This window comes from Panthera pardus, unplaced genomic scaffold (assembly GCF_024362965.1).
Source record: "Panthera pardus isolate Hobbes unplaced genomic scaffold, ASM2436296v1 HiC_scaffold_24, whole genome shotgun sequence".
NCBI lineage: Eukaryota > Metazoa > Chordata > Mammalia > Carnivora > Felidae > Panthera > Panthera pardus.
Genome location: NW_026526810.1, coordinates 99656674 through 99680855, shown reverse-complemented (window position 1 = coordinate 99680855; position 24182 = coordinate 99656674). Strand labels below are relative to the sequence as shown.

Sequence of the window (24182 nt, the reverse complement as noted above, 5' to 3'; positions counted from 1 at the left end):
AAAACTGATAAGCACTCATAATTTATATCAGTTAAGGGAATAACTCTTCTTTGGGTGGAAGGTAGTAAAATATTAACTAGAAATCCAGTTGATTATTAAAAAGACAATCTCAGAGTGCCAATCAATGAGACTACTAGACTAACCACTAAAGCCATCGTCTAGGGAATTGCAATTAGCAGTTAAATTTTCCCAATGCTTTCTCCCACTGGCACAGAATTAATAAACAAGTTTACATATTGCCTTGAGCAAACAAGAAGAGTACTACCAGTGCAAAGTGAAATATAATCATATATTCATAATACTCTCCTGAGTGAAAATTTTTCATTTATTCTTCTTCTGCTTCTCAAATTTAACTAACTCTAGAAAAGACCCTAGTAAAAACCACTAAAAACTTCATGGCAATGTACTTTTGATTTCATCCTTTATCAAAGTTACACGTGAGAAAAAAAAAATAATTCTTTGGAGACACAATGGCTCCCAAGACTTTATATCACTTAATTCCCAAAATATATAATTAAAATTATTTGGGGGGCACCTGGGTGGCTAAGCAGGTTGAGAGTCTGACTTCAGCTCAGGTCATGATCTCATGGCTCTTGAGTTCTAGCCCCTCATCGTGTTCTGTGCTGACAGCTCACAGGCTGGAGCCCATTTCCAGTTCTGTGTCTCCTTCTCTCTCTGACCTTTTCCTGCTCGTGCTCTGTCTGTCTGTCTCTCTCTCTCAAAAATAAATAAACATTAAAAAAAAATTTTTAAATAAAATTATTTTGAAAGAGCCTGCATCCATATTTTTGCACCAACTAAAGTGAAACTACAAACTATACCATTCTTAACTTCACCAAGTCATATAGATTTCAAAGCAGATATAAGAAAATAGAAACAAGATAGTTAATTTATTCTTTATTTGCCTCTAGAAGAATTGAACTTGTTCCTCTATAGGATAACGTAATATAAAATGGAAATTTTGTTGTAATAGGAAAAAAAAATAAAAAGAGTAGAAGGTAGAGGACCGGGGGAAGTGGGAGCACCCACTGTAGTAAAGGGATACACAGGGCTTAGTAGATACAAGACATGGACAACTCTTAGGACACATGTGTAACTATTACACCTTTAGTCAACTTAAGTTTATATTGTACTCTAACAGCAGCACCTTTTAGGATACCAAATAACTCTCTGAAAAGTCACTTCACAGAAAAAATTCTTCAGTTTGTTTCTAAATGTTTCTGAAAGTTAGAGTAAGTAAAAATATATTCTTAGATTTATAAAGCTTTCTTTCATAAGAAAAAAATAAGATAGCATATAGCTTCAAATAATAACTACATTAAAAGAAATGAACTAATAGCATAAGAAATCAATTTAGAGTTTATTTTTGGCAAATGTTTTGTATGAGGTTATAACATCACCAAAAAGACAGCTTTTGAGCAAATCCTGGCTCCAAAAACTAAAGCGATCTGTATGGAATTCAATCCCTTTCTCAAGGTAGAAGGCTGAAGAGCTATGAGTGAATTCTATCTTCACAGATAAATAGTTCTATATCAAGAAAAAGTCAGTATTTCCTTAGCAATTTTGACATCACTGTTGATGATCTAGAAATTCCTGCACTACTTAGCCACAGATGGCTAAAAGAAAGTGTTATAGGGGCGCCTGTGTGGCTCAGTTGGTTAAGCATCCAACTTCAGCTCAGGTCATGATCTCATGGTTCATGGGTTTGAGCCCTGCGGCAGGCTCTGTGTTGACAGCTCAGAACCCGGAACCTGCTTTGAATTCTGTGTTTCCCTCTCTCTCTGCCCCTCCCCTGCTAATGTTCTGTCTCTCTTTCTCTCAAAAATAAATAAAACATGGAAAAAAAATTTTTTAAGAAAAAAAGAGAAAATATTATAGTCAAGCTCTACTGACTTAAATACATACATGTTTATTTGTAATCAAAAAAATTTGCCTTCTTAACTGTTATGGATATAAAATATACGTAGAGTCTGTTGAGAGCAGCAAAAATCTACCTTGAGAATTCTGGAACTAACTATATTATAAATAGTCAATGGCTAATGAAAGTCCCCCAACCACCACTACCAAAAAAAAAAGAAAAGAAAAGAAAAAGAAAAAGGAAAAGGAAAAGAAAAAGAAAAAGAAAAAGAAAAAAAAAAGAAACAAAAAAGAAAAAAAAGTGATCCAGCCTCCTTTATTTAGGTTCAAATAAGACTGCAGGTAAGAAAAACTTGGGAAAAGTACAAACACTATATGGTAATACCTTATATAAAGAACACTTACCCGGGCATTATATCGTAATTAAGGTGTCTATCCACCATGAAGACCTAACAACTCTAAACATTTATGCTCCAAATGTGAAAGCACCCAAATATATAAATCAATTAATCACAAACATAAAGAAACCCATTGATAACAATACCATAATAGTAGGGGACTTCAACACCTCACTTACAGCAATGGACAGATCATCTACACAGAAAATTAACAAGGAAATAATGGCTTCAAATGACACACTGGACCAGATGGACTTAACAGATATATTGAGAACACTTCATCCTAAAGCAACAGAATATACATTCCTCTCTAGTGCATATGGAACGTTCTCCACCCCCAACAAGTACAAAAAGATCAAGAACATACCAAGCATATTTTCAGACCACAACGCTATGAAACACGAAATCAACCACAATAAAAAAAAAGTTGGAAAGATAACAAATACTTGGAGGCTAAAGAACATCCTACCAAAGAATGAATGGGCTAACCAAGAAGTTAAAAAGGAAATTAAAAAGTACACGGAAGCCAGTGAAAATGGTAACACCGCATCCCAAAACCGCAGCAAAGGTGGTCATAAGAGGGGAATGTATAGCAATCCAGGCCTTCCTAAAGAAGGAAGAAAGATCTCAGATACACAACCTAACCTTACACCTTAAAAAGCTGGAAAAAGAATAGTAAATAAAACCCCAAACCAGCAGAAGACAGGAAATAATACAGATTAGAGCAGAAATCAATGTTATCAAAACCAAAAAAAAACCAGAACAGATCAATGAAACCAGAAGCTGGTTCTTTGAAAGAATTAATAAAATTGATAAACCACTAGCCAGTTTGATCAAAAAGAAAAAGGAAAGGACCCAAATAAATAAAATCAAGAATGAAACAGGACAGATCACAACCAACACAGAAATAAAAATAATAATAAGAGAATATTATGAGCAATTATATGCCAATAAAATGGAAAATCTGGAAGAAATGGACAAATTCCTAGAAACATATGAACTACCAAAACTGAAACAGTAAGAAATAGAAAATTGGAACAGACCCATAACCAGTAAAGAAATCGAATTAGTAACCAAAAATCTCCCAAAAAAACAAGAGTACAGGGCCAGATGGCTTTCCAGGGGAATTCTACCAAACATTTAAGGAAGAGTTAACACCTATTCTCTTGAAGCTGTTCCAAAAAATAGAAATGGAAGGAAAACTTCCAAACTCTTTCTATGAAGCCAGCATTACCTCAATTCCACAACCAAAGACCCCACTAAAAAGGAGAACTATAGACCAATTTCCCTGATGAATACGGATGCAAAAACAAGATATTAGCCAACCAGATCCAACAATACATTAAAAAAATTATTCACCACGACCAAATGGGATTTATACCTGGGATGCAAGGCTGGTTCAATATCTGCAAAACAATCAATGTGATTCATCACATCAGTAAAAGAAAGGACAAGAACCACATGATCCTCTCAATAGATTCAGAGAAAGCATTTGACATACAGCATCCTTTCTTGAGAAAAACCCTTAAGAAAGTAGGGATAGAAGAATACCTCGAGATCATAAAAGCCATATATGAAAGACCCAAAGCTAATATTATCCTCAATGGGGAAAAACTGAGAGCTTTCCCCCTAAGGTCAGGAACAAGACAGGGATCTCCACTCTCACCACTGTTATTCAACAAAGTATTGGAAGTCTTAGCCTCAGCAATCAGACAACACAAAGAAATAAAAAGCATCCAAATCAGCTAGGAGGAGGTCAAACTTTCACTCTTTGCAGACGAAATGATACTCTATATGGAAAACCCAAAAGATTCCGCCAAAAAACTGCTAGAACTGATCCATGAATTCAGCAAAGTACCAGGATATAAAATCAATGCACAGAAATCAGTTGCATTCCCATACACCAACAATCAGAGAAAGAAATAAAGGAATTGATCCCACTTACAATTGCACCAAGAACCATAAAATACCTAGGAATAAACCTAACCAAAGAGGTGAAAAATCTATACACTGAAAACTATGGAAAGCTTATGAAAGAAATTGAAGAAGACACACAAAAAAAAGGAAAAATATTCCATGCTCCTGGATAGGAAGAACAAATATTGTTAAAATGTCAGTACTACCCAAAGCAATCTATGTATTCAATGTAATGCCTATCAAAATAACACCAGCATTCTTCACAGAGCTAGAACAAACAATCTTAAAATTTGTATGGGACCAGAAAAGACCCCGAATAGCCAAAGCAATCTTGAAAAAGAAAACCAAAGCAGGAGGCATCACAATCCCGTACTTTAAGCTGTATTACAAAGCTGTAATCATCAAGACAGTATGGTACTGGCACAAAAACAGACATTCAGATCAATGGAACAGAATAGAGAACCCAGAAATGGACTCACAAACATATGGCCAACTAATCTTTGACAAAGCAGGAAAGAATATTCAATGGAATAAAGACAGTCTCTTCAGCAAGTGGTGCTGGGAAAATTGGACAGCGACATGCAGAACAATGAACCTGGACCACTTTCTTACACCATACACAAAAATAAACTCAAAATGAATGAAAGACTTAAATGTAAGACAGGAAGCAAAATCCTCAAGGAGAAAGCAGGCAAAAATCTCTTTGACCTTGGCTGCAGCAACTTCTTAACATGTCTCCGGATGCAAAGGAAACACAAGCAAAAATGAACTATTGGGACTTCATCAAAATAAAAAGCTTCTGCACAGTGAAGGAAACAATCAGCAAAACTAAAAGGCAACCAATGGAATGGGAGATGACATTTGCAAACAACATATCAGATAAAGGGTTAGTATCCAAAATCTATAGAGAACTTATCAAACTCAACACCCAAAAACAATCCAGTGAAGAAATGGGCAAAAGACATGAATAGATGCTTCTCCAAAGAAGACATCCAGATGGCTAACCGACACATGAAAAAAATGCTCAACATCACTCATCATCAGGGAAATACAAATCAAAACCACAATGAGATACCACCTCACACAGAATGGCTCACATTAACAACTCAAGCAACAACAGATGTTGGCGAGGATGCAGAGAAAGAGGATCTCTTTTGCACTGCTGGTGGGACTGCAAACTGGTGCAGCCCCTCTAGAAAACAGTATGGAAGTTCCTCAAAAAATTAAAAATAGAACTACCCTATGACCCAGCAATTGCACTACTAGGTATTTATCCAAAGGATACAGGTATGCTGTTTCTAAGGGACACATGCACCCCAACGTTTATAGCAGCACTATCAACAATAGCCAAAGTATGGAAAGAGCCCAAATGTCCATCGATGGATGAATGGATAAAGTAGATGTGGCATATATATACAATGGAGTATTACTCAGCAATCAAAAAGAATGAAATCTTGCCACTTAAAACTATGTGGATGGAGCTGGAGGGTATTATGCTAAGCAAAATTCATCAGAAAAAGACAAATATGACTTCACTCATAAGAGGACTTTAAGATACAAAACAGATGGACATAAGGGAAGGGAAGCAAAAATAACATAAAAACAGGGAGGGAGGACAAAAACATAAGAGACTCTTAAATATGGAGAACAGAGAGTTACTGGAGGGGATGTGGGAGGGGGGATGGGCTAAATGGGTAAGGGGCATTAAAAATCTACTCCTGAAATGACTGTTGCACTATATGCAAACTAACTTGGATGTACATTTTAAAAAATAAAATTAAAAAAAAATTTTTTTTAATTTTTTAAAAGAACACTTACCCCACATTTTAAAATCTAAATCATAATGACAAAGACAAAATGAAATCAAAAAGGGTTCCAAACAATCAGAAGAGTTGCCAAAGTTTACTAAATTTAACAATTTACTCAAAACAAAGAGAAAAAGCAGTTAATTAAGCTACATCTATTTTACACAGATTTCTAATGGGGTTAGTTAAATATACACACGTGTATATATAGCAGCAGCACCAAAAATAACACATTATAAGAGGAAGATGAGGATATTCCACTGCAGAAACCCAGTAAGAATTGGCAAAAATAAAACACTAAATGCTAGAGGTAATGAACTTTAAGAAGAAAAAAAAAAAAAAAAAAAAAAAAAAAACAGCCAGAACTCAGCTGCTGGGAAAGGCAAAGGTTGGCTGCTACTGGGGGAGAAGTAGAAAACCTATGGCCACCCTCCTCAACTCTGTGGTGACACAGGGAAAAGCCTTCAAACACTGAGGAAAGGCAGAAAACCCATTTGTACCTGTGCTAACACAATGATGCAAAGCAGAGATTGGGGGAGGAAGAGAAAACTGCCTTACACCCAAGACTTCCCATCCCTATCAACACCTACTGTTTAGTTGTGGAGCTGGGAGAGGAATAGCTAACACACCTGCACTCTGAAATAAAAGATAAAAGTTGTTTGCCTCAGGAAAGAGACAGGTACACCAAGAAAGCACCACTCTGAGGTTCCAGCATATAAGACCGCTTGAGGCTAAAGTTAGAACAGGAGAACTAAGAAACCCCCTTGTTCCCACCACAAAACTTATTCCAAGTAAAGAGAAGAAGTAGTCTATTGCTGGGGAGAGAGAACCCAAGAGAGAATCCCTATGGGGCTCGGGCTGGCAGCACCTGCTGAGAGCTAAGAGTGGAGCAAGAAGACTGAAAAGATCCCTCCAGCACCCCAGGCCTCATACTAGGCACAAAGTGGCAACAGACTATAACTGGAAGAATATGAAGCCTATCAACATCAACTGAATCAACAACAAAACCCAAACTAAGATCAAACTACAGACTTAATGCTTAACTCCCTACACTAATGCCTTGGCAGAAGAACAGGACATAAATATTTTCAGGCATAAATATTATTTATCTCAGTCTCTGTTCTGTCACACAGATTATCCAATATTCAAACAAGAATTACAATAAACACAAGAAAGCAGGAAAAACAAATCTATCATCACGACACAAAATAAAATAGTCAACAGAACCAAACCCAGAGATGTTGGAACTATCAAAGAGGCACTTTAAACTAACATGATTACTAAGTTAAAGGATCTAGTGAAAACGGTAGAGAACATGTAGAAACAGGGGATTTCAGAAAAGAGGTGAAAATTATAAAAAGGAATGATATGGAAATACTAGTTATGAAAATAGCAAGATGAGAAAGAAATCCTTTAATGAAAAAAAGAAATCTGTGAAGAATAAATGGTTGAGATATTTACAAAAGAAAAACAACAAATTATAAATCCAGAAAGTACAGAGAAACTTGGAAAGCTCAGAGAAACTGTATTTTTACATATAACGGTCAGTTCCTTGTAGGAAACATATAGTAAATCTTGGGTTTAATGCAATCTGACAATCTCTGCTTATTATGTGGAATATTTAGACCTGTGCTATCCAATATGGGAGCCACTAGCTATACATCATTATTTAAACTAAACTGAATTAGGGGTGCCTGGGTGGCTCGGTTAAGCGTCCAACTTTGGCTCAGGTCATGATCTCACAGCTCATGGGTCTGAGTCCCGCATCGGGCTCTGTGCTGACACAGCTGGCTCGAGCCTGGAGCCTGCTTTGGATTCTGTGTCTTCCTCTCTCTCTCTCTGCCCCTCCCCTGCTGGTGCTCTGTCTCTCTGTCTCTCTCTCAAAAAGAAATAAACATTAAAAATAAATAAATAAATAAACAAACTGAATTAAAATTTAAAATTCAATTCTTCAACTGCGGTAGACACATTCAAGTGCTCAGTAGAAATATGGAACTGAGGACTGCTATTTTGGACAACAGAGACATATAATATTCCTATCACTTCAGAAAGTTGTATTGGATAGTACTGTTTTAGGTCATTTAAAAAGATGTTTTTTAATGTGTATTTATTCTTGAGAGAGAGAGAGAGAGAGAGAGCGAGCACGCGCGCGCACACAACAGACCATGAACAGGGGAGGGGGCAGAGAGAGAGGGAGACACAGAATCCGAAGCAGGCTCCAGGCTCTGAGCTGTCTGCACAGAGCCTGAAGTGGGGCTCAAACCCATGAACCATAAGATCATGACCTGACCCGAAGTCAGATGCTTAACTGACTGAGCCACCTAGGTGCCCCCTAGATCGTTTACATGTAATGCAATTACAGACATAGTTAAGACTAAATCCACTACTATGCTGTTTCCTAATTGTATCATATCTTTATTTTTTGTCACCCTCTTTTCCTGTGCTCCTCTTCATTAATGAAGTATTTTTATGATCTCATTATTTTCTCTGCTAGTGATTTACTGACTATCCCTCTTTTTTTTCTAACATTTTTAGTATTGCTGTAGGGTTTATATTAAACATCTTTAGCTTATCACAATCTATCTCCAGATAGTTCTTCTCTCTTCCTATCCTTTGTACTGTTTTCATCCATTTCACTTGTGCATTCTCATTATGCATGCCTACTTCCATAATCTTTCAAATGTAATTTTGATGACAAAACTATTGGAAAATGCAAAGCCCTGTAACAAAGGAATATTACTTTACATACTCTGTTGTCACTAACATTAAAAATAAAGATTTTTTAAAAATTTATTTTGAGATCTAGAATTCTGGCACTTGCTAACCCAATAAAAGATAAGAAACCAACATCTTTATCACTAACTTTTTACATCATGAAACCTATTATTGTCTGTCTCAAGCTTCAATTTTGGCCAATTATTTGACAAATCTATCTCAAACTCAAAAGGGGTTTAGGTTTTGTTTCACATCCCTTTGGCTTCATGTTTGGAAGATGTAGGACCTTAAGAGAATACAGAACTAAAGAAAATATTAAGATGTACCAAATAGCAGATTAGTAAATTATCTACCATTTTAATAGTAATTTGATCTTAGAGCCACCAGTTTCATATGTAAAATACTATGCGTCATATTCAAGATTTTGGTTTTGAAGATACATGTAGGGATTTTTTTGTTGTTTTTTCTGTTTTTTGTGGGTTTTTTTGTATGTAGGTTTTATTATCTGTTTCATCTATCTTGTTTTTGCTTTTTGGGTCTTTTTTTTTTTTTTTAGAGAGAGAGGGAGAGCACAAGCAAGGGAGAGGGCTAGAGACAGGCACAGAGAGAGAGAGAGAGAGAGAGAGAGAGAGAGAATGAAGGAGGAGGAGGGAGGGGGGGAATCTTTTTTTTTTTTTTAACGTTTATTCATTTTTGAGACAGAGAGAGACAGAGCATGAACAGGGGAGGAGCAGAGAGAGAGGGAGACACAGAATCTGAAACAGGCTCCAGGCTCTGAGCTGTCAGCACAGAGCCCGACGCGGGGCTCGAACTCACAGACCACGAGATCATGACCTAAGCCGAAGTCAGACGCTTAACCGACCAAGCCACCCAGGCGCCCCGGAGGGGGGGAATCTTAAGCAGGCTCCACACTCAGCACAGATTAAGACGCGGGGCTCAATCCCACAACCCTGGGATCATGACCTGAGCCGAAATCCAGAGTCGGAGGCTGAACCGACTGACCCACCCAGGCGACTGGAGGGGTCTTCTTTTTTAATTACTTTTTAATCACCTGGTGTCGCTGAACCTATTCCTTTCTTTTCACATTACATTTTTTTTTTAATGTTTATTTATTTTCAAGAGAGAGAGAGAGAGAGAGCACAAGTTGGAGAGGGGAAGATAGAGACAGACAGACACAGAATCCAAAGCAGGCTCCAGGCTCAGCTGTCAGTGCAAAGCCCAATATGGAGCTCAAACCCATGAACTCTAAGATCATGACCTGAGCCAAAGTTGGACATTTAATCGACTGACCACCCAGGCTCCCCTCACATTATATTCTTTACACTATTTTATTTTGTTAAGAAGCAATGGTTTCTGAGTCTTCTTTTCATTCAAAAGTTTAGGTTGAGAAACCAGCCCAAGACATGGATTTGTTCCATCCAACAAAGTCTGTACTTACACTTTTCAAGTATATTGTAGATACCCACCTGGTTCACTGACACAGACTATGATCATCTCCATCACTCAAAAGAGTCACAATCCCAGGTTCATTTCCAAAACAGATGCATATAGTATGGCTTTTGAGCCACTGGGCCATCCCTACATTATACCTTTTGACTAAATATATTTTGTGGCTCATTTCTCATAAATATACTTATGCTGTAAACAACAGACAATGAGTAAATCTACTCTTTTTCATGGCAAGGTCACAACTCTCATATTTTTACTGGCTTACTAACGACTAAATTAAGCCCCTATTTCTAAAAAAAAAAAAAAAAAAATACACAGTGAGCTGAAAATGAACAGCTACTTCAGTATGACTGCCAACGACATCACCAAAAAGAGAACTAATATAATCCAATCTTAACTCAAAAGACCTAATAAAACCACAGAAAAAATAATGTGTACCCTTAGTATTAAGAACCATTCATTTTTTGCAGAAGAGTACAGTTCTATAAATTCAAAATCTAAAAAATTTTTTAAAGTGTAATTTAAAAATAGTACCAACAGTGAAGCCCTAAAATCAGCTCCTCAATGAGAAGTTCTTAGACACTTACCCAAGTCTTCCCAGCATCTCAAGCTCAGGAACTTGTGGTCCACATGTCTCTATCTGCAGTGGTTGGTATTCATATAGAGCTTCTTCAAGCTTTTGAATAGGTGCTAATGAAATATGCTGACCCTGTTAGAAAAATGAATTAGAGCAATATCTTTTAATATTATTTTCATATTACTATTTATCTGTAGACTAAATTCCTTACTTTAAAAATATTATCTATTAACTCTGCTATTTCATGGGTACAATTCATTATATTACTGAAACCCACATTATATAATTAACATATGGTAATTGACATGATTTAAAAGAAGAAAACCAAATCCATCATTAAATTCAAATTTAGCATTGGGACTCCCGGGTGGCTTGGTCAGCTGAGCGTCCAACTCTTGATTTTGGCTCAGGTCATGATCTCAGAGTTCTCCTGTGCTGAGCAGCTGGAGCCTGCCTGGGATTTTCTCGGTCTCTCTCTCTCTCTCTCTCTCTGTCCCTCCCCCGCTTGCACATGCTGCATGCGCGCTCTCTCTCTCTCTCAAAAAAATAAAATGGGTGATGGGCATTGAGGAGGGCACTTGTTGGGATGAGCACTGGGTGTTGTACGTAAGCCAATCTGACTATAAATTATATTTACATAGATAAAAATTTAAAAAAAATTTTTTTAAATTAAAAATAATAATAAATTCAAATTTAGCCTTAAAGAGTATATATCTATTCACTATCAATGGTAGAATTCAGCACATATATAAGTGCAGTCCATCCTCATATTTTCCTATTTTTATTATACAGCTTTGACAATTTTGGTACTCAGTGTTTTACTGAAAGCCCTAATTAGGCAAGAACACTAATTAAATTATTCCCCACAAAATTTTGCCACATAAATGTCTACATAAAAGTCTTTAAAATGAAATAAAAAACTTACTTACCAAGTGTGTGGATATGATAGTTACTTATACCTCCCGCCCCCACAAACACACACATAGAGGGAATTCTGTATAGTAAAAACTAAGTTGAATGAAACATCCGGGATTTTTATGAAAAGAAATAACTACTGACTAACTAAAATAAAAGGACTGTATTTAATTACAAGCATACAAAATTAAAGACCACTGAGCTATATAAATCATTACATTGAGATTTATCATACATTTGAACACAGATTCTAATTTTTAAAAATCCCTATTTTTTTATATAGTCCATGTTTTCAGATTCTAACTCTAGTTATTTTTTCTTTGTATAGTTCTCAACAACTTAATTCCTAGCTTTTTAATAAAAACGAGCTCTTGCAGTTATTAATCCCACCATATTCTAGTTTATAGTTTAGTTCTGTTGTTACCTCCCTTAGTTTCCTTTATTTTTCTTCTAAGTTACTAAGTTGGATACACAGTACATTTCTCTTTTATTTGAAAAAAAAAAAAGTAAAAACTATGACTTAAAAGTGATAAAGTGCAACTGAGGCAGTGAGAAACAACCACTGAAGACATCTGCATGTGACTTGTGGTTTTTCTTTTCAACAAAGTTTAATCCCATGTAGCATCACCCTAGTTAGTTTACTGTCAGGTATTAATAACTTCTTTGACAACGCAACCTCAAAAGTTCTTCCCCCAACACTGGCAAAGGATTCAAACTGCCATTTAGCATATAAAAAGACGCTTAACATTTCTAGTCATTAAGGAAATGCAAATGAAAACCACAATGATATACCATGTAACACTCATGACTATTAAGGATGGCTATTATCCAAAACAAACAAATAAAACCACAGAAAATAACAAGTTTTGTCAAAGATGTAAATAAATTGGAACTCTTGTGCATTGCTGGTAGGAAGGTAAAATGGCACACCCGCTATGGAAAACAGGATGTTGATCCCTCAAAATATTAAATATAGAATTATCATATAAGCCAACAAAATTCCATTATTGACTATATACACAAAAGCAGTGAAAGCAGGAACTCGAACAAATATTTGTACACCAATGTTCATAGCATCATTATTGACAATAGCCAAAAGGTAGGAGCAACCCACGTGTCCATTGATGGATGAATAAATAAACCGAATGTAGCATATATACACAATGGAATATTATTCAGCCTTAAAAAGTTAAAAACGTTGACACATGTTAAAACGTGAATGAATCTTAAAAACATTATGCTAAGTAAAATAAGCCAGTTATAGGGGCGCTTATGTGGCTCAGTCAAACATCCAACTCTTGACTTTCAGCTCAGATCATGATCTCACAGTTTGGGAGTTCGAGCCCCACATCAGGCTCTGTGCTGATAGCATGGAGCCTGCTTGGGATTCTGTCTCCCTCTCTCTTTGCCCCTCCCTTGCTTGCTCTCTGTCTTTCAAAATAAATAAAAATAAACTAGAAAAGAAGAAGATGAAGATGAAGAAGAAGAAGAAGAAGAAGAAAAAGAAAGAAGCCAGTTACAAAAGGACAAACACTATATGATTCTAATTACCTGAGATTCCTAGAGTAGTCAAATTCATAGAGACAGAAAGTAGAATGGTGGCTGCCAGAAGCTAGGGTGAGGCAGGAAGGAGACAGGATGTTAGTATTTAATAGGTACAGAAGTTTTAGTTGGAAAAGATTGAAAAAGTCTGGATATGGATGCACTACAATATGAATGTACTTAATATCAATAACCATATACTTAAAAGTTAAAATGGTAAAGTTTATGTCGTTTATATTTTACCATAATTTTTAAAAATGGGTTTTAGATATTCTGATTTACTCATTTACCTGGCTAGAATAATACACAGGAAAAGAAGAAGTGAAATACCTAGAAAACTTTGTTAACATTATTTTAACCCTTAACCTCCATATGTTTCAGAGCCTTTCTAAATAAACATGAAACTGTCAAGCGAAATCTTACACTATCTCACAGTAATCCAATCTCTGAATAATGAATCTAAGAACAGGGGGTTACACAGGTTAAGAAGAGGATTGCCCAAGTGACACATTTTAAGTGGCATTTTGACATTCCTGTTTCAAAGTGTCTTCTTCATAACCTGCCAAGTACTAAATTCTCCTGCCATCTGATACAAAAAGTCCAGTATTAACGTCACACTGTTAGGTTAGGAGGGAAAAAAAAAGAAAGAAAAAGAAAAACTGTAAGAATTAAAGAAGGAACCTATTATAGTTCCACTAACATAGTAACGCAGATTTACTTTATTACTCCCACTTTCATTTTATAAATCAGTGTAATGCCCAGAAAAGATGATACAGAATGGGTATTTTCAAGAGCTAGAACACTTTCCAGAAAAAAATAATATTCAGAAGAGACAGGCTCTCTTAAGTCATTACAGTAGGAAACATACTTAATCATTCACTAAATGCCAGCAATAAAGCCCAAGTTACTAAAGCTATGAAATCATATAATCTAAAATCTTCTCTGCAAGTTGGTAGGCACATGAAAGATCAACTGGTAATATTAACAGTTAACATTATTTACTTGGTGCCAGGCACTGGCCTAAGGGTTTTGTTTTTAGTTTTTTAATGTTTATTTATATTTGAAAGAGCAAGAGAGAGAGACAGAGAGGGAGTAGGGGAAGGGCAGAGAGAGAGACGGAGACCCAGAATCTAAAGCATGTTCCAGGCTCTGAGCTGTCAGCACAGAGCTGGACGTGTGGCTTCAACTTCAAACAGCAAGATCATGACCTGAGTCCAAGTTGGCCACTTAGCCATCCAGGTGCCCATAAGGGCTTTTTTTTAATGCACTATTTCATTAGTATTCACAATAGTTCTAGGAGATAAATACTATTATTCCTACTTTACAGATAAGAAACAGGGGTTTAGATATGTGACTTAGCAAGGTCACACAGTATTAATGACAGATGAGTATCAGAAGCCAATCCTGTCAGATTCTAAAGCCTATGTTCTTTTCCCCTAACTTCCTTATTTTATGAATAAAAAAGCTAAAATATAAATTTTCCTAAAGTCACATAGTAAGAGTCAAATCTCCTAATTCCTATCTCATATGGGTTCTACCATACAACACTACCTTTTAATATCTTATTTTTAGACAATATAATCATGGTTGCTCAATTTAAAAGTTTGATATTAATAAGTAAATCCTAGATAGTTAAAAATAAATTTTACTACAAATCCTAATAACTGAAATATGGTCAAAATAACACAGGGTCAAAGAGGATTCTTTTTAATTATGCGATTTAGAGAACAATAAACATTACTCTGTGATAATTCTGTTTACCATGAGAATGATAAAACAAAATTCATAAATGATGCACAACTTAACCTTGTAATGTTCAATCAATCTTTCCCCAAAAATACTTGGTGTGAGATAGATGCCAAGTTTCTCAGATCTAAAGCTAGAAGAATTTACAGGACAAATCATGGACATAATTAAAATTAAAATTAAAATTAAAATTAAAATTAAAATTAAAATTAAAATTAAAATTAAGTCACCAACAGAGAAAATGTCTTAGCAAGTCCTACAAGGAAAGTGTTGGGGTTTTTTTTAAGTGACTGGAGGCAAAAAAGTCTCGAAAAGTTTGGATGCAAAATGGTAATTGAACGTGCTATTTCCACCAAAACAGTTATGATATGACTCTAAATTATCAGATTAAGGAAATCAAACTACATGAAGCTCCAGTGATATATCACATCTGAATTAATGGACATTTCATCAAAGAAGATACACAAATGGCTAATACGTACGTGAAAAGATGGTCAACATCATTAATCTTTAAGAAAAATGCAAATTACAACCACAATGAAATACTACTTCATAGTTACTAGATTTGCTATAATCGAAAGGATAGATAATAAAAAGTTTTACTGAGGACGTGGAGAAACTGGATCCTTTCACACATTGCTAAGGAGAGGGTATAGTGGTGCCACCCCTTTGGAAATGAGTTTAGCATTTTTTCTTCAGTTTACAAATAATGTACTTTGACTTAGTATTAGTAATACTAATAGGTAATAATAATAGGTATCCAGTCAAGAGAAATGAAAACATATGACCACACAAAGACACAAGATATTCCTAGCATCATTATTCATAGTAGCCAAATAGTGGAAATAACCTACATGTCCATAAACTGGTGAATGAGTTAGAAAATGAGGTACATTCATATGATATAAAAATTAACTCACAATTTAATATTAATAAATTATACTGAATGCTATTCAGCAACAAAAAAGAATAAAATATTGATACATGCTGCAACATAAATGAACTTCAAAAACAGTATGCTAAGTGAAAGAAACCAGGCAAACGACTACATGTTGTACAATTCTACTTACATGAAATGTCCAAAAAAGGTAAAACTACAGAAACTGGTAAAAATCTACAGAAAGTAGATTAATGACTGAGGGCGGCTACGAGTGTGAATTTAGAATAACTGCAAATAAATACAAAAATCAGTTGAACTGTACATTTAAAATGAATCACTGGTGGGGGGCACCTGGGTGGCTCATTCCATTAAGCATCTCCCTGTTGATCTCACTGGCATGAGACCTCATGATCGGGCTCCACACAGGGCATGAAACCTGCTTAAAATTCTCCCTCCCTCTGCTCCTCCCCCACTCATGCTCTCTCTCAATAAGAAAAAAAGATGGTGGTTCAAATCAGTTCAACATTGGTGACTACAAAATATCCAAGTAGAAATTATCAGTAAAGGCAGCTAAAAATACAAAACAAACCCAAGAGAAATTCTGCTATCTTTCTCATCAAAGCGATGGACAAGTCATGAGAATAAATAAGATTTGGGGGAGGCAAATGTCTTGAAAAACACCCACATTAAGTAATCTAGTATATTTTGCTGACTTTCAAGTGTACAACACGAAACAGGGGCCTTTCCAACTTTTGTTGTTGTTGTCGTATAAATAATAAATAAATGAGGCATGGAGGGTAAAAATGTAGTGAGAAGAGCCACAGTGAATTATATAACCTAAGGTAACATCCACTACACTCAGGGGGAAAAACCCATGCAAATCTACATTCAATAGCATAAGTAATGTTTTTACTCCCCTAGAATGTAACAAAATGGAGCCCCTGTTTCTCTTCTAAGATATACCTGAGAGCCCTGTATCATATTTCAATCATTTGCCAAAAATATAAGCACACATGGAACGATTTTCAAAAATTCAGCTTATTCCCATTCAGAAAAATATACAAACATTTGAAAAGCGATGCTGACCAAGGTAATTATACATGGCTGTAACTTAAGTATTAATTTGAAATATATTCTTTAACTTTTCTTACTTAGCAAATTTCAAGTCTATTATGAAAATAGTTTACACTTTACTAAAACTTAACTGTTAGATCATCTATACATTACAAATATTATCATTATGCTTTCTCCTAAAATAAAGGAAAAGTATAGACTACCTTTTGTGCTAACTCCAAAATCAGGATTTCATTCCAAATAAAAAGTTACTATGCTCTAGATTTCTGGAATCCATTCAAAAAGAAAAGAAATTAACTCTGAAAACAATTTTTACTTTAAGGAACTTCTGGTCATTATGTTAAAAGAGACACACACACACACACACACACACACACACACACTTTTACAATGCAGCAACCATTTAGAATAACATCACTAAAGAAAATATATTATTTTCTAAGAAAAAATAACAGCAACAGACATAGTCCATTAGTAATCATTAGTATATAGGTTCCTGAAATAAGCAATAATAAAAATACTAAAAAACATAGGAGTGCACTTGTCATGATGCATGGAATTGTTAACTCACTGTATCATACACCTGAAACTAATATAACACTGGATGTTAACTGGAATTAAAATAGAAACTTTAAAAAATACTAAAAATGAGAATACCCTTTCATATAAACCAATATACAATTTTCTGCTAAGTACCATAGAAGAGGTATTCATTAAGTATTAGCAATTTAGTATGATAGGTTAAATGATTCTGAAAAGCCTTTAACACAATTTTAAGAACTCTCTTAATTTTTCTGTCTTGCTTAAATGACTTAGTTGCCAGGCTAGCCTCATCTTCACCATATTTGCTAATAAACCCAGTAAGCTTGATAAACTCTGAATAATTAGCTGTTTAACATCTGTCTCCCCCATTAGACCATAAGGGCCTATGTTCACTGCCATGTCTACAGCACACAGCATGGCAACAAAGAGCTACTCAATATTTTGTTGGATGAATGAATAAAAGGGCATGTGAACAGTCATATGGTATAGTAATATGAACACTAGGAAAACTAAGAGAAGTCAGGTGTCCATATTCTATAAATTTAAGAATGCTCTCACTAAGCATAAACAATTGAAATTTTGTTAATTACATATACTATGAAGTTACATAAGCAATACATCTCTACCTTTCCACACCTTAATATTGTTTTCTTTCACTTATTCATTCTAGAGTCTGTGGATGCTTTTTATCCCTAGGCTGGAAATGTGGCTTCTAGCCACTTAAGAACTCATTTTAACAAAATTTCAGAGGTTATTGTCGTATCCTGTTGCAATCATCATTCATTCACATAACAAATACTGAATACTAATTATATGTCCAAAATTAAAAAGTACAGCAGTAAACAAAACAGATGTAAGTCCTGCACTCAGGTAGCTTACATTCTAGTAACTTTTCAATGAGATTGTGCCTTCTACTTTTAAGTCTCTGAATCATCTAAATGCAAAAAAAAAAAAAAAAACAAAACAAACCAAAAAAACAAAACCACAAAGAAAAAAAGAATACAATGACAGTGGTGTTTGTTTTCATAAACTGAGTCCTTTCACATATTAAATTTATCAAATCCTATAGAATGTGTCACACTGCTCAAGAGAATTAAAAACCAGAATATTTCACTATTCTCAGAGCATTAAACCACTACAATTCTGGTTATAATTTCTAGAGAAAATATCTGTAGGAGACTTCCCAGAAAATCATTTTTTTTCCTGAAATACTGTTTCTATGTTGGTAAATGTCCTAATAACTTAAATGTGTATGTGCACATATGTGCATATGTTTTCCATTTGTGTATATATACATATGCATTTGTATATGGATGTAGATCTATTTTTTAATTATGTGGTGGGTGGGTGTGTACTCACAGAATTTTATAATGGCATAGAGAATACTTAAAGAATATGCCTGGCACTGCTTTCAAGTTGCTCCTTCTAATAATATTTTTTTGGTAATTCAGTTGCTTTTCATTTTTTTGAGTAGCAAGCAGAGCAATTTTTATACTATGCTGTTCTGATCACTCTAGGGTGATATTAGCTTGTCATCACCACAACAGCTGCACAGTAATAACTTCCTGGTAGCACATAATTTCATGGTAAGTACAATTCATTTTCCCCCATAGATATGTCTTTCTCTAATTTCTTTCAAAATTTACAATAAACAGTATTAAGGCCAATAAGGAACAGGACCCTGCATGGTAAGAAATAATTATATATTCATATATAAATATATATGGGGGGGGACTGCCTCCAAACTAAAATGAACTGAGGTGATGCAACTTCTTTCAGTTTCATTGTCATAATCTAAAATGGGATGGGGTGGGGTGAGGGGGTGAACTGGGGGTTGGACTAGATGTTCTTCCAGGTCTAACCTGCTATGATTTCATAACCACTAAGTGGAAATAAACCACTACCTCATAATGTATCATAAAAATAAAAAGAATTTTCCCCAAATTTAATGTAAAATAATTTGATTCTAAATATACCAGAGAAACAGCCAGTGGAAAAAAACAAGCATGAATCCCAATTCTCAAGTCTCTACTAGAATCAGGAGACTACAATCTCTTTCTGAATGCATGCTTTGTAATGAGCAGAATATAACTTTTTCTAAAAATTATGGTTTGCTCTTTTAAGCATTCTAATGTTGGATTATTCCCACAAATCAGCCTGTCTGAGCATTCCTCGTCTTTTAAAGTATGGTGCCTAGTAGTTAAATTAGCATTTTTTTCCCCAAAATTTTCCTTCTCAAAAAAAGCAGGCCTTTCCAAAGTATGAAAGAAGTTTCATCCTGAATACACTAGGAATAATACCATTGTTTTTTAGTTCTTTAGTGATGATCAGTTCCTTTCAAATACGTAAGACATGCTTTAAAACATTAAAGAAGAATTTCTATATCTAGCTAGGCTTAAGCTTCTGGTTCATCACTGGAAAGCAAATCGTCCTAAAAAAGTTACATCCTTACTTGGCGAAGCCAAGTCTCTAAAACAATTTCTGTCACACTGGCTCCGGAAACTTCATCACAATCTGTTCACTACAGTGGAATTACTTTAAGGCTTTGTTAACCAAAGTCATTTGCAATCCCCTCACTACAACATACAGTACTTAGTGTTCAAATTACCACACAGAAAAACGTCCTTTAATAATATGTAAATTCTACAGGCGCCTGGGTGGCTCAGTCAGTTAAGCATACGACTCTTGATTTTGGCTCAGGTCATGATCTCATGGTTCCTGAGTTCAAGTCCCACATCAGGCTCTGCACTGACAACACAGAGCCTGCTTGGGATTCTTTCTCTTTCTCTCTCTCTCTCTCTCTCTCCCCCTCTCTCTCTGCCCCTCCCCTACACTCTCTCTCAAAATAAATAAATAAACATTAACAAATAATAATAATAATAATATACCAATTCTATTTTTGAATTGTTACTGTTACACAAATACATTTGTGTATTTGTTGTTATTGTACCTTTGTGTCTTATTGTTACACAACTATAAACTATTCATTGAGAAAGAAGTTTAAAAATAAAATGTAACATATTAGAAATTTAAAATGGGAGAAAATTAGGAAATAATGTCTATAAAAAAGATTGATGCCATTAAAGCATCTCAAATATAATTACAACCAAGCTCTGCGTATTTTTTAAAAAGCATTTCTATAAACTCCTTTGTATTGGTGTAGAACTACTATGGCTTATATAGAAACTAAGTTCAGCAGTATACTCGTGGATATATGCCATTAGTTTTCAGAAAGTCAAGGATCTCAAGCTATATAGATGAACATGAAATACAAAAGGAATATAGTATTTTCTCCCTATGCTTTCATCTGTTTTGACTATAACTACATTCATACAAATTTATCTCCTGAAAAATGCAAAGATAAAGGCAGGAAAGGAACTAAGCTAGTCATCTCTGCCTCAGATAGTTCTATACCTAAAACATCCAAGAGGTCCAAATGTGTCATCTAGAAGGGTACTAAGTGGTATAACTAAGTTCAACGAAGCTGTTAACAGTGAAGTCACATCTTGCACAGGGATTAGGTTCTAACAGCAGAATCAAGGCAAAAGCTGGTCAAAATAACCTCTCAAAAAATCCTTTAAGTAGTCCATAAAGTAAACTATCCATTACTGTATTCATATTGTAATCACTGTATATAATCCTCCAGCACTGGAATAGATTACTATGTATTCTATGGAAAACCAGAAAAAGCAGTTGGCTTGCTTTTGGCAACCATGTTGTTTTAAATTTTTTTTTTTTTTTTTTTTACTGAAGAAAGAAGAATTATTTGCTATTTTTCTCCCAGTTTTGTGTTGTTTTCAACTTCAGTTGAATTCAAATAAGTTAAATGTACATATGATATGATATGATACGACTTGGCTGAACATGACAAATATTTAAATGTTCATTCAATTGAATTCATGGGGAAAAAATGACATTTGAGATGGGCTATGAAGGCCAAATGGGGCTGAAATGGAAGGGAAGAAAGAGCATTTCTAGTGAAGGTAATTTCAATACCAAGAGCAGCTTCAGGACAGTAGCAAAAGTAGGAGCCAGAATATAAATGATAGAGGAAAGAATGAGAATTGAAGAAGTTGAAACATTGAGCAAACATGATTATTATTTTCATCAAATCATAAGATAAAATGAAAACAGATATGGTGGTAGCTTAAAAAACAAAGTAGGGTCTAAGGAAGAGACTTTATTTTGTTTTATTTTTGTGGTTCCAGGTTTTTTTTTTCCTTAGCCACTGATAAATGAGGCAGTGTTGAAAAGTATTATTTTTACATTCTTTCTCTGATGCTTGTCTTGCTACTGAACTACCATTCATTGCCAAGAGGACAGAGTGTCCAGCAAATCATATCTGTTTCTATAAAAAGATCAGAAAAGAAAAACATCAAGGAGACTATTTGGTGAGACAAAACCTTCCTCCTTAAAAGAGTCTGCATTAATTTTAAGAAAAACAGAATTTGCCAGAAATTTTTAGAACTTTTCAGGCATATAGCATTTTAGTTCATTTACTTTTAGTAATTACAAAAATAGTTTCCAGAAAGAAATCTTATCTTGGCACTTTAGGTGAACTTTTAAGTAACCAATAATAATGATAACTTACACGTATGTCTACATTTTCTGAATGTAATAAAAGAAGAAAGTTGCTTAGAGTTCTCTACAAATATTAGTATTATTATATTAGTAAAACAAAAAGTATCGCATAGTACCATTATTAGTCTTCTGAAGCAGAAATATTTTTTAGTGAAAAGGTAGCAGAAAGCTTCTTTGTACCAAAATAGAGACTGAATAATTCAAAAGATCATATTTTATCTAGAACTAAACCTTCTGTGCCTAGTAGAGTACTTGGTACATATTAGGAATGCTTGCTTCATGAATGAACAAATGTTTTGTAGTGACCCAGGCCATCCCACTCACGCCAATCCCCTACTCCAAGTCATGCTCCCCAAAAACCACATTACAAATCTGGTGCTATGTGAGGTCATTTAACTACAGAATGACTGGTTACTGTGCCATTCCCATTGTGGAAAATAAGTAAAAGACTTAGCCAAGCTGGAACTGACTTTATCCTTCCTTCTGTTCTAAAAGGAAATAACAAATACTATGACCCTAACCACCCCAATCTACCTTCCTCAAATACACACCACTACTACCATCACCAGCACCACCACTACCTTCACAAAAACCACCATGCAATTAGATCTACATTCTTTTAAAAAAAAAAAAAAAGTATAAATATATATATATATTTTTTTTTTTTTTTTTTTTTTTTTTTTAAAGCAATTGCCACAACCAACGTGGGGCTTGAACCAACCAGCAGTCACATGCTCCACCAGGTGAGACAGCCAGGCACCTATAGCTCTACCTTCTAAATGCAGAATAGAATAGAATGTTTAGGATTCTGTGATTCCCTTTTCACTTGCAGTTTTGCCTTTTTACTAAAGTCACACAGATATGGAATGTGATTATTAGCAGCGGGGTTCCATGCAAAGGACACAGAAATAGTTACTAAACATCTACCATATGCCATGCACTGCGTTGGGCACTCCATATACATTTGAAATAAGTTTTATTATGCCTATTTACAGGAAAAGAAACTGATGTTTCCGGAGGCCAAGTAAGCTACCCAGATTTTAAACTCTATACTGCCAGTATCCACCAAGCACTCTTCTACTGCAGGACTACAATATGAAAATTCAGTTATTTATCCAAACATTTAGTGGATGTTAGGCACTGTGAAGACATGATAGAAAGGATACACCACCAGAACTGATTCTATTTTCAAGCAGTTAACAATATGTCTTTATATTTATGAAACATAAATTAGGAAGTGCTCATTTTCAAAAAATATTGGCATATAGGTGCTTTTTTAAATTTTTTTTTAATGTTTATTTATTTTTGAGAGAAAGAGAGAGGCAGACTGCAAGCAGGGGAGGGGCAGAGAGGGAGACAAAGAATCCAAAGCAGGGTCCAGACTCTGAGCTGTCAGCACAGAGCCCGACTCAGGGCTTGAACTCACAAATCATGAGATCATGACCTGAGCTGAAATCAGACCCTTAACCGACTGAGCCACCCAGATGCCCCAGTATATAGGTGCTTTTTAAATGAAAGTTACCGTAGTTCATTAAAACATATAACTTTACTTTTGGAAAATATTCATGTTCACCTTTTCCATAATATATTTAGAATGACATAACTTTCACCTGTGCTGAAATATGTGCTTCATATTTTTTATTTTTTTCTTCATCCTTTTTCAATACTCTCTCAGCATTTCATACTTCTTTTCGTAACAAGCAAAAATACTACCTTTCTCAAACAACAACACAAATTGGTGCCTTGTCTATAAATCCATGTAAATTAAATATATTTTGAAATGTGAACCAGAAAGACTATTTCAACTAGAAAGAATACTTCCTAACAATGTAGAAATAAACTACATTCCTAGAAAGCTGACTATAATAATCCATCCTTTAAATCACACTTTTACAGTATTTTAACACATAATTTTTCATAATTGGCAGATATGTTTTATGTTTATGATATGAATTACAAAAGCAATACACAGAAATCCCAATATGTGTAAATTTTTCACCTGGGAACATTATATGTTCACTAAGCATAAATGATGGTTCCACAAATATAATAGTACACAGACTATCACATCATTTTAGTTTTTAAATTTAAAAAATTAACTTTATTTTATAACCTTCATACATAAATACATACATAAATAAATAAAAATAGAAAGGTACATTTAGTAAAAGTACCCCAGAGGA

The 24182-nt window shown here is 34.8% G+C and overlaps 1 protein-coding gene across 1 annotated transcript in view; it reads right to left on the bottom strand.

Moving 5' to 3' along the window:
- Nucleotides 1-24182, bottom strand: part of MNAT1 (MNAT1 component of CDK activating kinase) — a 217503-nt gene that overhangs the window by 68834 nt on the left and 124487 nt on the right. The window contains exon 7 of the mRNA XM_019451626.2: nucleotides 10729-10850. Within this exon, the coding sequence (XP_019307171.1) occupies nucleotides 10729-10850 (122 nt within the window). The remainder of the gene's footprint in view (nucleotides 1-10728; nucleotides 10851-24182) is intronic.